Genomic DNA, 13,714 nt, shown 5'->3' with positions numbered 1-13,714 from the left:
GCAGGTCACACTCAATTGAAAGTGTGACCATTTAAAAGCTTGCTGAGGTACAGCATGCAGGACATGATTGATGTTACAAAGGTTATGGCTTTTGGTAAGAAAAGCTAGCTTGAGGGGCCCAGTCAAACACTGTGATTTGTTATATTGCAACAGTGTAAAAATTAATGGGAAGATCAATGTGTACATGTTGTGTGAGTGACCTTTATTGAATGTGGGGCTGTGCAATATTTTCAGCCGTCCATGGCGATAGAAAGTGCTGGATTGTGCTGATGAACGACTTTTCAGATAGGTTAATTGAAGGGTGTTCTTTCTTTAAGTTATATATGTCTGATTTGAATACATTAGTGCGGATCCGGGCAAGCCGTAGTACATTATATTGAAAAACAAAAAAAACAATCTGTTATTGTTATTGAAAAACAATCTATCTATCTATATATCTATCTATCTATCTATCTATCTATCTATCTATCTATCTATCTATCTATCTATCTATCTATCTATCTATCTATCTATCTATCTATCTATCTATCTATCTATCTATCTATCTATCTATCTATCTATCATTAGTAAAGTATAATGAGGTAGTTTAACGTTGGACTTCACACACAAACCCATGTTTATAAGGAAAGCGAACAGTGCCCCCTTTTCCTCTCAGGCGAGTAGCGGCGTTGATGTGAGGTGAGTGCGAGCGAGCGGGGCTCTGACTCCAGCAGCAGTGCGGCTTTAAGATGATGAAGGCTGTGAAATTTATCGCAGGCTCCTCCTCCCGCGATGATGTCAATCGGAGGTGGAGAGGTGGGCAGTTCTAAGGAACTGAGTTCATGCAATACAACAGAGATTGCTAGAGCTCTGCGTACAACTACGGCAAAACGCCTCAGTGTGTGGAAGTGATGCTACACATATAGGCACACCTGCTCCGTTGCACTGACAGTCCATGAGTTTTTCTCAAAATTGATATTAGCTCTCTATCACCCTGCCAAACCACGGGATGCCGTTAAATTACGCGTCTGAGGACGGCTTAAATGATTTACAAGTTCTTTAGTCGTTAATTAAACGCACAAAAATGAAAAGAACAACTTCACCAAACAGTTTAAGTACATGCGAGGTGCATTCCCAGGTTTTCCTGTGATGACTGTATGAATGCACTGAAATAAGAAGTCCTGCACATTGACAACCCTATTTGGAGCACCACTATCTCTCCGCGCGCGTGGGATTCAAGCAGTAGCCAGGCGCGAGACATCTGAGGAATTACATCTTCTCTTCTAAAAGTCATTCACAGATGTTTTTCGCTGTTCGTGCGTGGACCGTGGACTTTTTCATGGACATGGATCGTTTTTTGTAGTTGGATACCGACTGGTCACTACGTGAAGCAGTTTGATTCTGGGATTTTCTTCAGTCTGCACGGCACTTCATCTCCTCCAGTAGTGATGCCGCTACGTGACGGGAATTGAGAGTTCCTTATTCACTGAGAAATCCGAGGTAAGACACGTCTTCTTTATGCTCATTCAATGGTTATTTCTTTATCTTATGCCAAGAGTCAAGAGAAATGTGTAGGATTTTACCGCGCTACCTACTTATTTAAGAGGATCGGTCGTACTTAGCCTACTTTAACGTCTTTAAAATATCGTGAATTTGATTAAATATACACTTAAAGGCTACATGCACTGTTCGGAAAAAAAAGTCGAAGGGCATTTGCGAACAAAAGTCGATGTGTTTAAGTTTGCCTGAGGAACATAAATTCATTAGGTTATCTATTTAAAAAAATATGGTAACACGAACTGCAGAATTTCCCTATAGCGCTTCACTTTCCGTTTGGAGATGCGCTAGTCTAGTTTGTCAATTTGGATCATGACTTTGTTGCACAAAAGTATCGTGCAACGTGTCCGATTCAACGCAAGGTAAAGTCGCGTTAAAGCATTTTAGTCAGAACGTCTACTGCCAACACGTGAATAATAACAGCATAGCAACTGCAAGACACCATCTAACTTCTGAAGCATTCTCTGTAACCATTGGCTTTGGGATGATTTTTGGTTTGTAATTATTTAGAAGCTATGAGCAAAATATTATCTTATTCTATAGCTTTCTATTAAGGAAATGGCCACATCGCATGCTACTCAAAAATGCACGGCTGTAGCCTTTGCAGCTCGCGAGACAGAAGAGCATCAGCAGATGAAGTCGGAAGCTGATCCAGGATGCGTCATTTTCTAAAGCGGTGTGCTGGACGAGGCAGAACAGAAATACTTTGAGTTAAATAGGCTACAGATCCTGTCCCTAAAAAAAAAAAAAAAAAAAAAAAAATATTGTTTAATATTTTTCTTTTTTTTAAGAATTCCATAAGCTCTTAGAAATAAATGTTATTTAATTGCTTATATTTTCAGCCAACCGTTTTTTGTTGTTTTGTTTTGTTTTTTGTTAATGAATGTTTGGTTCTCATTAGATTAAAAGAGTTCTTATCAGTATTGACGTTGTGCTTCTTTAAATCAGTATATAGATAGTTTTCTCTACAACAAGAAAATAATAGCTAATAGCCCAATATTAATAATAAAACGTTTATCCTATTTAACTTATGTAACCTTAAATATTAAAACGTTTATCCTATTTAACTTATGTAACCTTTAATATTAAAAGTGTAGATTGTATGTTACTTCTTTAAAAGTGTTGTTAACTTGATAATTAATATTAATGTACAAAAAACAGAAATGAAAATAACAGATTCTTAAAGCCTTACACGGTTTGTAAGTGATCCCAATATCAATTTATTAGTCTTGCCATAATAATAACTTTTGTTACTATGGTATTTAGCTGCTAAATTGCAATAGTTACCATGGTAATATTTAAGGGAAGTGTTCAAATGTACACCGGAGTGCGATGTACTGTAGATGTAGCCCATTCTCCTTGCTTTGCACACATTTTGTCACTAAGTTTTGCATCAAACGACCTTTGATGACACGAATGAGTCAAATCTGATTCATTTCTAATTTATAGGGACGAGAGTTCAACATTGTTTCATGCTCCAAGGCAAAATGATGCAACTGGTTTTATTTTTTTAAAGTGGGTCTCTGGTGGTTGAGCAACACTCAGATGTGGAGAAATTCAACAGGCCTTTCTCTTTAAAAACTTATTGTTTGTAGTAATTCGTATCTGTTCACACACCCCCTCATGATGTGTGGAATTGAACCCCTTGAGTGGATGCTGAAAGAATGTTGTGAAATTATACAAGAAACAAAAAAATCCCAGTAGATAGCACCAGCATAATTTATTGCCACAAGTAACGCTTATTCATTTTTTCATGCATTACTGTACGCCTAGCCTATATTTTCAATGTATTTATCAATACTTTGTGGTTCTAAATATATTGAATGTTGTGTTGTCACAATATAGTGAACTATTACGCAAAATAAAAGATTTGTCTTTATAGATCAAAGTTCTGGCACATATAAATGTGTGAGTTAAGATTATTTTTTGTATATGAAACATTTTTGATGGAGCACTAAAAGTATGATGATGATGAAGATTGATGATGTAACATGAAAGCGATATACAATGGATGTCTGAAAACAGTTTTGACTGTAATGTAGTTGCCTGTAATCCAATAATGCAACATACATGGTTAAGGCTTCAGTAATTGATTACAGCCACATGCATGAAGTCAAATGTTTTAATAAACATTATTCTATCGTTGTAAGCTACCAATATCATTTTTAATAGTAACAGCATATGATGAACAGCAAATGATATCAATTTCACGGTTATCTTCTGCAAACTTAAAAAAAGTAGAAATACTAAATTGGCAGAAAAAAAAAAAAAAAAAGATGCATGCGACAACGATTATCCCTGTCAATGCCGAATACTGAAACTGCACTGCGGTGCTGGTCAATGTGGTTTCACTTGATACAATGTCCTAGCATATTATACAGAGTGTCTTGCATTATCTGAACATTAGAATAAGAGTTTGCTTCCAACTATATGTAATTATTAATATGAATGGTTGTTTACTGTATTTCAGTTGTCTTATTTTGACCACACTGTGTCCACTCCAGTACCCTCTATTGGCAGTTTTATTTATCTATTTATTTATCAATCATGCCATGCATTGTAATAATAAACAAGTGATGCTTTACCACCTTAAATATATAAGATAATAAAGTAGTGTATTTTATATTTTTATTTGTTTATTTATTTATTACATTTTAATAACAAGGTGAGCTGATATAATTTGTGAAAATGCATGGGTATGTGTTTTGAAGAATTCAATGGACATAAAAGCTCTCTAAATATTCAGCATAAGACAAACCATAAAAGTTGTAGTGGGGAAAAAGAACAAAAGGTCCATTTCATTTGTAAAAATCCATTGTGATTCCCTGCTGTTATTTATAACTTATAGAATTGATACATTTAATTATTTATTTATTCCAAAGAGAAAATTTAAGGGGTAAGAGTGAAGATAAATGGTGCCTCATAGGCCAAATACCACCCTTTAAGATTTAGTTTCATCGGCATGTTATACACTTTGCAATGTTTAAAATCAATCTAGGAGAATGATATATCAACAACTGACATGCTGTTCCACTGAAAGTGCCCACTATAAATTGCCTAATGTTGGTCTAAAGAATTAAATCAAATTTTACTAAGATTATTTATGGTTCAAATTAGCAAAATCCCCATGATGATTCATGGTTCATTATTCTACGTAGACACACAAAGTCACTCACGGGTCATTCCCGGCTGAACCTAGCCATAACTTATTTTTGTCGTCTGACCGCATGGAAACTTTGATAAATTGATGAATGGCAGACATGACTGTTTGGATGCATAATCTTTGCTGACAGACATAAATCGACTCCATCGCGTTGGCTACATCTGTTTATCCGTTGCGACTGGCAGCCTGTTCAACACAGTCTCATGAAGATGCGTATCTATACCACGAGTGTCATTTCTCGTGGCATTTATACGCCAAAAGTGTTTTTTTCGTGTATATGGTACGCACTAAAAAACCCTGGGTTAGGTTTAGGGGGGAGGGGGGTCGGGAGTTCGTGCGTATTATACGCAAAAAAGTGCGTATCATATGTACGCGAAAATCGCGTGCCAAATACACGCAAAAACTGTTTTTCACGTATAAATGCCACGAGAAATGACATTCGTGCCATAGATACGAACTTTCATGAGATCGGGCTGGCCTGTTTGGTATGTTAATACCTCCCTATTGATCATTCAATTGATCATTGGTCCTTCGGATCAGTGTAGTCGCCATCAAAGCTACTCAAAGCCAGTTTGTGTATTTCACTAAGATCCTAACTTTACATGACGCATCAGTCTAGCCTATTCAGGTACATACGAGTGACTAATTAACAGATAAAAATACGATAATGATGTTGCATGACAACACAACACAACACTAATAAAAGTAATAAACACATTTATTAATTATAGATGCTTTTCATAACCACCTATTTGATATAAAAGAGATGTTTTCATGATGCATTAAGGCTAAATAAATAATTAAAAAGATGTTTCCTTTTGATGAAAAGGCTGACATCCTGACTACACAAGAAAGACAGCAGGTAGGCCGGGTGAACAGCTGGCAGGGGGTTATGGGTCTCAAGCTGCTGATGGCAAAAGGTAGAGGGCAAACTCAAACGATATCGAAATGTCAAAGAATCACTCTTACACGGGGTTTCTTTAAACCAATATAGAGAGTGATGCTTCCGATAAGAACAAGTTAAGTGACACGCTTCAGGCAGTTGTCCCAGTTTAAATTTTCATAAGCGGCTTTAATCATTGTGCGAAATGTCATTTTGCTTTAATTACCGTTCTTATTAAATTTGATCGTTTTAATCTGGTGCCTGTTTGGTTGGTGAATTGCATTGATCTGTACACCTCTGCAGCATTTCGGTTCCTGCTTATTCATATAGACAGAGGTTCTGCATGAACTCATGGTTGACATGTAAAATTATTTTCTTCCTTGACAGCTCAGCTCAAAATCAAAATGCAGGCAGGTCTGTCCATCACATTGTCACGTAAAGCGCTCCAAAGTCTGTGCCGCTCACTCCAGGCTCCGGAGGGAAGAGCGGCTTTTGCAAACTCCCTGGAATGCATGGTCCGCTGCTCAGAATAGATCACTGGAACCCTGTGCAAGCAGGGAGATAGTCTCCCCGATACCCATGAGCGCAATTTTCCCAGCTAATTCTCTATTCACTCTCAAGCTGGAAGTTTCCAAAGATTGGGAAAGTTGAAACTCAAAGCTTTGCAAATCCATCCAGAGTATAGTTTTGAAAGGATCATTCCCAGGAGTAAATCTGAAAATGGCTCCGCGAGTTTTCACAACAACATAAACTGTCCTAAATATGGGGAGGAGTGACATGTGGGCTCCTGTGTGGAATTGTCTAATCCCAGAACCATGTCCCAGGGTAGCAGAGCTCCATACAAAATGCCAGACATCACTTTTTGAGAGCTAGAGCTTACACTGCCTACACTGTTTGGTGCTATTTTGGGTTATACAGGTTCATCAGTGTTCACTCTCCCCGGGACGGTGCAATTCGCTAATGTTGACAGTAAACCGATTACATAAAGATGCAATGGAACTCGCACTTCTTGGGTGTTTTAAAGGCCGGTCGACGTTATACCTAATGTCAGTTGTGGTTATTGAGATGTCTTTTCATCTTTTATGTGCTACTCTGCAATGCACTCCTTAGCCAGTAAGTCCTCCTCATTATGCATTGTTGGAGACTGCCTTGGACTCTGCCTGGCTTAATAGAGTACAGTAGGTGAATAGTAATTGCTTTGCTCTCGCCGACTCAGAAATGGTGCAATCTTCAAAAGCAAATCAAATAATTTTTCTTCTTCAAAGAACAACATAGCAGTCTGATAATATGTGCAGATAGTAAGCTGGCAATTGATCACTGTCATGTAAATACTGTGAGTGGTGCACGCCTGCCCAACAAACATTTAATGAGTCCCAACAGTCCAGCTGGAGTGTTCACTGTGAAAAACAGAACATCTCGCTGACAGGCGAGACTTGAGCGACTGAAAAAAATGGGGCGTTCAACTCTCTGTGTTTAAAAAAATCAGCCTTTGTGATGAATTTTTGATGTGTAAAGCACATCTTCAAGGCACACAATCATGTTTTTTTTTTCTGCTGCATTCAACTTTGTTTTTTAAACAAACAGCCTTTTGGCACATACAAATTACACATTAATGATTTGACAAATGGGGAGTCAACTTGCTACGTTTACGTGGACACAATCGTAATAAAATCAATACATTCCATCAAGGTGTTTACATGAATGATAAATACAGTGATAATGTTCATGTGCGCGTATGCAGGTTTCAAATCGGAAATTCTCCCCTATTGGTACTGTTTTTGTTGTTTTAAACAACAGAGTTAATATGTATCAGTCTCTGGTCATAATTTGGAGATGATGAGCACGAACCGTTTTGCCGTGCTGATTGTATCACGTAGTAAAATCCCGCTCCCAAAAGTCGTTTGTGGATGAGAATCTAAAACAAGCACTGGTGGGACGTTGTCCTGCTCCACTTCACAGACACTGTGATTTTTTTTTTTTTTTTTGATAACGGAACACTCATTTATATGACACTTTATTCAACAGGAAGAACAGCTCGTTCCGTGCGTCTTACGTCATTACGCTATTTCAACGTCATTGCAAACGCGGAGTCCTTTTAGTTTCGTTTTTCTCGGTCGGATTTTTAAAGGAGTAAACCACCCCTCTCAATCCGATCGAAATTTTAGTCGGATCGAGCTCAGTCAGACCGATTAAGTTTACAGTTTTTTTTTTAGTCCGATTGAGCCGTCAATCTGATTATAAGGGCCCATGTAAACGCAGCTGTTAAGAGTATTCATATCCCATTTCAAAAACAGTGGCTATAGTAGGCTAAGTAACATGCTATATCTGAACATATATTGAATATTGATTAATTAATTTGAATATTAATTCAATTGAATTAAATATTAATAATTAATTAACCCTGCTTTGAAAAAAAGTGTAACTTATTAATTATCTATATTCATTATGTTAATTTTTACGATCACTTTAATTTAAAAGAAAGTCAAACTCAGTGTGGAGTTTCTGATGTTGTTACGGTTAAGGGAAATATATTCAAACAGAAATAGCACTGCATGGACAACAGAACCCAAAATCTGGAAGTGTTGGGCATCTCCACCACCAGTTCTCTGTGACCTAGTTGAGTTGTTGGCACATTGTAAAAGCTTCAGCCCTCTGGCTACTTTTATTTATATAATGCCCTGACAGGATTTGTGTGGCCATCGAGATTTATGATTCATAAATCATGTCTTGGTGCTTTTGAATTATGGCTTTGTGCTATTCTTCTGATCTTTAGTGACAGTTATTTTGGGTCTTTCAATTCTTAAACTTTAAATAATAAAATTCTTTCTTACCCTACAGTTGCATCTTGACTACTCAAAATATCAACATACTGAAATCTGAGAGGATGCATTTTAGTTATGTTGAGTGTTGCCAATGGCATACAAAGGTCCATTATCTGCAGTCTGAAATCTTGAGAGCCTCTCTAATACAATTGTAAGCTGTATTTGGTAGCATGTGACCATTTTAAACAATGATTCATATTGTTAAAACAGATTATTTTTAATTTTGCCTAAACAACAAATTAAAAAAAAGAAAAAGTTAAAGGGATACTTCACCCAGCAATGTCGTTTACTCACCCTCATGTCATTCCAAACTGACTTTATTTATTTCTTTAGAATGAATGTTACTTATACTTTAGAGAAAAGTATTATACTTTATTTTCTGTATAGTTATCTTGATCTATCTTTTTTCCTCTCATTTTCTCATTTTACAGAAGAAAACTAGTTTGTGTGGTCTATAAACAATGATCTTTTGTCATCTTGTTTTCAGATGTTAATATATTTTTGCTTAAAAACTTGCTTTCAAGCTTTTAAAAAAAGGAAAATTAAATTAAAGTGACTCGCTCACTGCTATGTTTGATGACTTACAGTGAGAACTTGAAAACTGGATGAGTTATTATTCACACAAGTTTTGTAAAGTATCAGCTGATTTGTTTAAAAAAAATGTTCAAACTCAAGAGTACCTTGTTCACATTGCTACTCTCATAAACATGACTAAAGGTCAAGAGCAACCAGCACATTTTTCAAAAAATCCTTTTTTTGTGTGTGTTCACTTCTGTGTCATACAAATTTGGAAGGACATGAGAGTGAGAGAATGAACATGATTTTTATAAATGTGACTGAACTCTCTCTTTAATCTTTCAAAAGAGCCAAAGGACCAAAAAGCTATTTGTAGCAAAACTGTTTCAGTTGTGAATATGACCATCTTTCTCTTTTCCCACCTTCCTTCCTCCAGCAGACCTTGCAGATCTTTGAAGAGAGTGCAGCACCTACTCTGAGTATGGACTTGGCAAGTGAGACCCATGTTCTGGTGGTTTTACTCACCTGCCTATTCTTGATGTGCCGGGCTCAAGAGAAGGACTACACAGTAAAAGAGGAGCAGCCGGAGAATGTGCGCATCGGAAACCTGCGCAAAGACCTAAACTTGAACCTAGATCCAGACATTAAACTGTCTTCAGCGCTGCAGTTTAAACCTGTCTACAAGACAGGTGATGTGCCTTTGGTCAAGGTAGAAGCCAGCACAGGAGAGATTTTCACCACAGCCAACCGCATCGACCGTGAGAAACTCTGCTCCGGAGTCTTCAACGAGAAACGCTGCTTTTACGAGATCGAGGTTGCCGTGCTACCAGACGAGATTTTCCGACTGGTCAAGATACGCTTCCTTATCGAAGACATCAACGACAATGCCCCACTCTTCCAATCGACGGTTATCAACATCTCCATTCCAGAAAACACAGCCATCAACAGTCGCTACCCTGTCCCTTCTGCATTTGACCCTGATATAGGAATCAATGGGATTCAACACTACGAGCTTGTCAAGGTGAGTTCAACGTTCAGCTGTGATTTATTACAGTATGTGACGCTGCCATTTTATGGGCCCTTTATGTTCAGAATAAGCATAGTAAACAATAAAAAACATGTTTTTCGGCTCAAGGCTTTAGAAGAAATTTGCCTCTGTTTTGTTTAAGGTAAGTTGGTAATTGCACTGAGATAGATATGAACAATGGGGTGAACAGTACTAGGACTTCTAATTGATGTCTTCTGAGAAACTAGCGTAATATTCTCAGAGGCATAATATAGTCTGCTCAAACTGGAAAGTAGGATAATGATATGCATGCTATTAAATGATATACATAGCAGATATGATGCATGTATATTTAACTTTGCCTTTTTATACAGTGTCAGAGGGGCCAATCCGCTAAGAAGCGGTAAAAAGTCATTTAGCACAATCGTCTGGGATGTCGGTCAAAAAGCAGAAGACTGCGACACAACATAGTTCAGTGAATGAGCGGGTATTCCCTAGAAAGATGGCCCTGTATTTTAATTAAAATTCAAATACTGTGTGAAATTCAAATACAGTGTGAAACAAAGAGCCCAAGACTGTCATTAAAGTGTGAAAGAGTAATTTGTACCTTTTCTTTTGAGAATTAGCCGAATCCTTGCTTTTCATGTCTGATTAAGTTACCAATTTGCATTTTTAAAGAGTCTCTCTCTTTCTCTCTCTCTCTCTCTCACACACACACTCTCTCTGCCAATCCTGCTGCGGCTGTTTCGATTGCCTGTGCTTGGAAAATGACCAGTCCGTTGCCTCAAAAAATAACAATAAATATGTAAAGTCGCCGTTTCCTTTTAGATGATTTCATTTGTTCTTCGTCTGCAAGTGTAGTGTTTCTTTTTATGAATCATGCATGCGAGTTTGGTGAGGGTAGATCTAAGTAAACAGAAATGGAAAGGGAGGATATGTTTCATCCTCTGAGGTTGTTGAAAGCATCCCACGAGCAGCATCTGGCCGTGAATCCACCTCTTGGACTGCGTTCGCATGGTCCTATGAGAGTACGAATCTCTGAAGCTCCCACACAGTAATGGTTTAGACCGGCTCACCATCAGCATGGAGCTGCACGATTAGCATTGTGGGCCACAGCTGCTGCAAACATAGCTTTGAAAGAGCTCTGATAGCAATCCCTCTTCTGCTCTTTACTCATTCCAGTCATGTCCCCTAAGGAGGAAGCCCTCGCTTATGACACAGAGGGCCGTTATTGCCTACCCTGGTTTTAATTGCGGTGCCATATTAATTGTTCCATCAGCATTAGTGTTGCCATGTCACCTGGAACGATGCACAGAAGCACCTCTGGACACTATCAAGGTCAGCCTACAGAAAGTAATACCATGCATGGCTGGAGGAGTGCTTTCCATTAGAAGAGATTTTTATCACTTAAAGAGAACCTCTTTACAAGTCCTATCTGGAGCCATGTGGATCAGATCAGGCTCATGGGATGAGGATATTGACTTTTCTGTTGTGGGTTCCACCCAACTCATTGTTATTTTTACCCTGCCATTTAAGCACTCTAACCTCACATTAAGAAAGCAGTTTCTCTCTTTTGAAGCCATTTGTGTGTTTTTAATCACCTGGGACCGTTCGTATTGTCATTTTAGATCTGCGGCACAGTCGAAACTTAAGAAAAGAAAGTATCCATTGGATTGCTTATTTGGGGAGTCAAGGTCAGCGCTAACGTTATCATTGGGTTTTCATCTGTGCCTGATTCCGATTTAAAATGGAAGAGAAACTAGTTCAGCTTAAATAATTTATTGAGATTGTGATTTTATTTTATTTTTTAAGTTCTCACTTCTCCAGTTATTTCAGTTGAAGACAATGAGTAGAGCCAGTTGAATGATGCATTAATGATCAAGGGCTGACAAGTAACATGCCATAAAGAGTTTCTATGAACGCTGCACCACAAAGGCTTCATATTGATTCTTGAGAAATATATCATCCTCTTTGAACACAGTAATTGTTGTGCCTGAAGTTGAGCTGAAGGGTTCTGACTCTTTCCACAAAAGTTTAGTTACCCAGGAATTGCTTGCAGTAAATAAGAATCATCTTCTTATTGTTTTTCTTCAGCATTTATCCCGCATAGTAGCAGGGTCCGCTTACCTTTGATGCGATCTTCGGCTTGATCGGGTTGCAAACCCGTAAGCTTGTGATGGTTGTGCAGCGTGTCGAGCCACCGCTGCTTCCGTCGCCCCTTTGGTCGCTTCCAAACTTGCAGTTGGAAGCCCATTTTGGCAAGCGTTGTATGGTCAGCGCGCAGGACATGGCCGTACCACTTCATGTAGCTCGTCAAATATTAAGGTAACACCATACTGTTGCAGAATGTCATCATTACAGGCTTGGTCGAAGCACATGATGCCAGAGATCCAGCACAGCATTTTTGTTTCCATGACACAGAAACCGTGTTCTACATCTTTTGTCATGGGCCAACACTCAGCGCCATAAAGAGCAATAGGAGGAATGACAGTACGGTAGATCTTCGACTTGAGGCAGTCACTGGTCTTCCTGTCACACGTGAAGCTGGATGTCGTGCACCACTTAAGCCAGGCGCCGCTGACTCGCACAGTGGCTTCCGTGGTTCAGACTTCCATCAACTGGAATCGTTTAGCTAAGATACTTGAATGCCTCGGTTCTTAGGTCAGTGCCGTCGATCTTCTATATAAAATAAATAAGAATAATTATAACAATTAGCTTATGAGAGAATATGCTCATTAAACTAAATGTTGTGTAATTATACTCCCTTGAGAATAAGTCTGAGTAAAAGTGAATCAACTTTAAGGGTGAGTGGATAAGGTAAACTGATTTCTGGGAGTGTTCTGGACAATAGTGGACTCTGGGGAAATTGTAGCAGATTCTAATTGCATTACTGGCTGTCAGTTGGTTCCAGGTTTCATTTGTACTTAATTTTTGGCTGATTCTTCAGCCAAAGATTGACCTGGCCAGGAGACCATGCTTGTGTTTTAGTCTTTAGTCTAAAATGTGATTAAATTTGATTATAATTGGTACTTGTAGTAAATTAATAATTATAGCTTGATGTGCATATTATTTAGGGCTTCATATGTTGGATGATATTCATATGTGTTATAACACAATGCAATGGTTCAAGGGTCTAAAATATTCAGTTTCTCAGTTGTTGGTACTGAGTTCATTCTGAGTTGTTGCTGTAGAAGGTCATCTCATTGATTCATACAACAGATTCTTCAGCCAGTCTGCAAAGCTGAGAGAAACGCTGGGGTTGAACTATGCAAAATGAAGCCCGCTAATGTTTAATGTTCTACTGTTAGGATATCACTCTATTTTCTGTAATTTATGACTGACATTCGCTTTTGCGTATATTTACTGATTGCACTAGACAAATGGGTTCAGTTTAAGCAAGTTTTTTTTTTGTCATTGTCAAACTCCCAGTATCATCCCTAATCAGTCTTTTAATCGAATGAAAGAGATGTATTCCATGTGTCCATCATAATGCTCTACAGTTTAGTTGGTATGAATATGTAGATTAGTATGCACCACTTATTTGTCACTTCCCATGGGCCTGTGTTTCATGGTCTTTTGACTTTTGAGTCCATCTAAATATAATCAGAATTTTGGGCCTGGCCTGAAAAGTTATGATTGATCCTCTCATTGTTTTACATTTTAAAATCAGACTCATTAGCTAATCTGTGTTTTATCTCCCTGAATAAATCTAAAAGAGTCATTTATAATTTGTAAATAAGCAATTTGGACACCATTCATGTATTTGTAACTGACAAAATGTAACCCAA

The 13,714-nt window shown here is 38.0% G+C and overlaps 1 protein-coding gene across 4 annotated transcripts in view; it reads left to right on the top strand.

Annotated features, from left to right (window-relative positions):
* The first annotated feature begins 846 nt into the window (after nt 1–846).
* pcdh11 (protocadherin 11) overlaps nt 847–13,714 on the top strand; it is a 190,763-nt gene continuing 177,895 nt past the window's right edge. For 3 of the 4 annotated variants that reach the window (XM_039649312.2, XM_039649310.2, XM_039649313.2), the window contains exons 1-2: nt 847–1,479; nt 9,357–9,941. In XM_039649312.2, the coding sequence (XP_039505246.2) occupies nt 9,402–9,941 (540 nt within the window). In that variant the 5' untranslated portion in view covers nt 847–1,479; nt 9,357–9,401. The remainder of the gene's footprint in view (nt 1,480–9,356; nt 9,942–13,714) is intronic. The other variant, XM_039649311.2, reaches the window with a different exon arrangement.

This window comes from Pimephales promelas, chromosome 9 (assembly GCF_988280905.1).
Source record: "Pimephales promelas chromosome 9, fPimPro1.hap1.1, whole genome shotgun sequence".
Taxonomy (NCBI): domain Eukaryota; kingdom Metazoa; phylum Chordata; class Actinopteri; order Cypriniformes; family Leuciscidae; genus Pimephales; species Pimephales promelas.
This window is presented reverse-complemented; position numbering and strand designations above follow the sequence as displayed.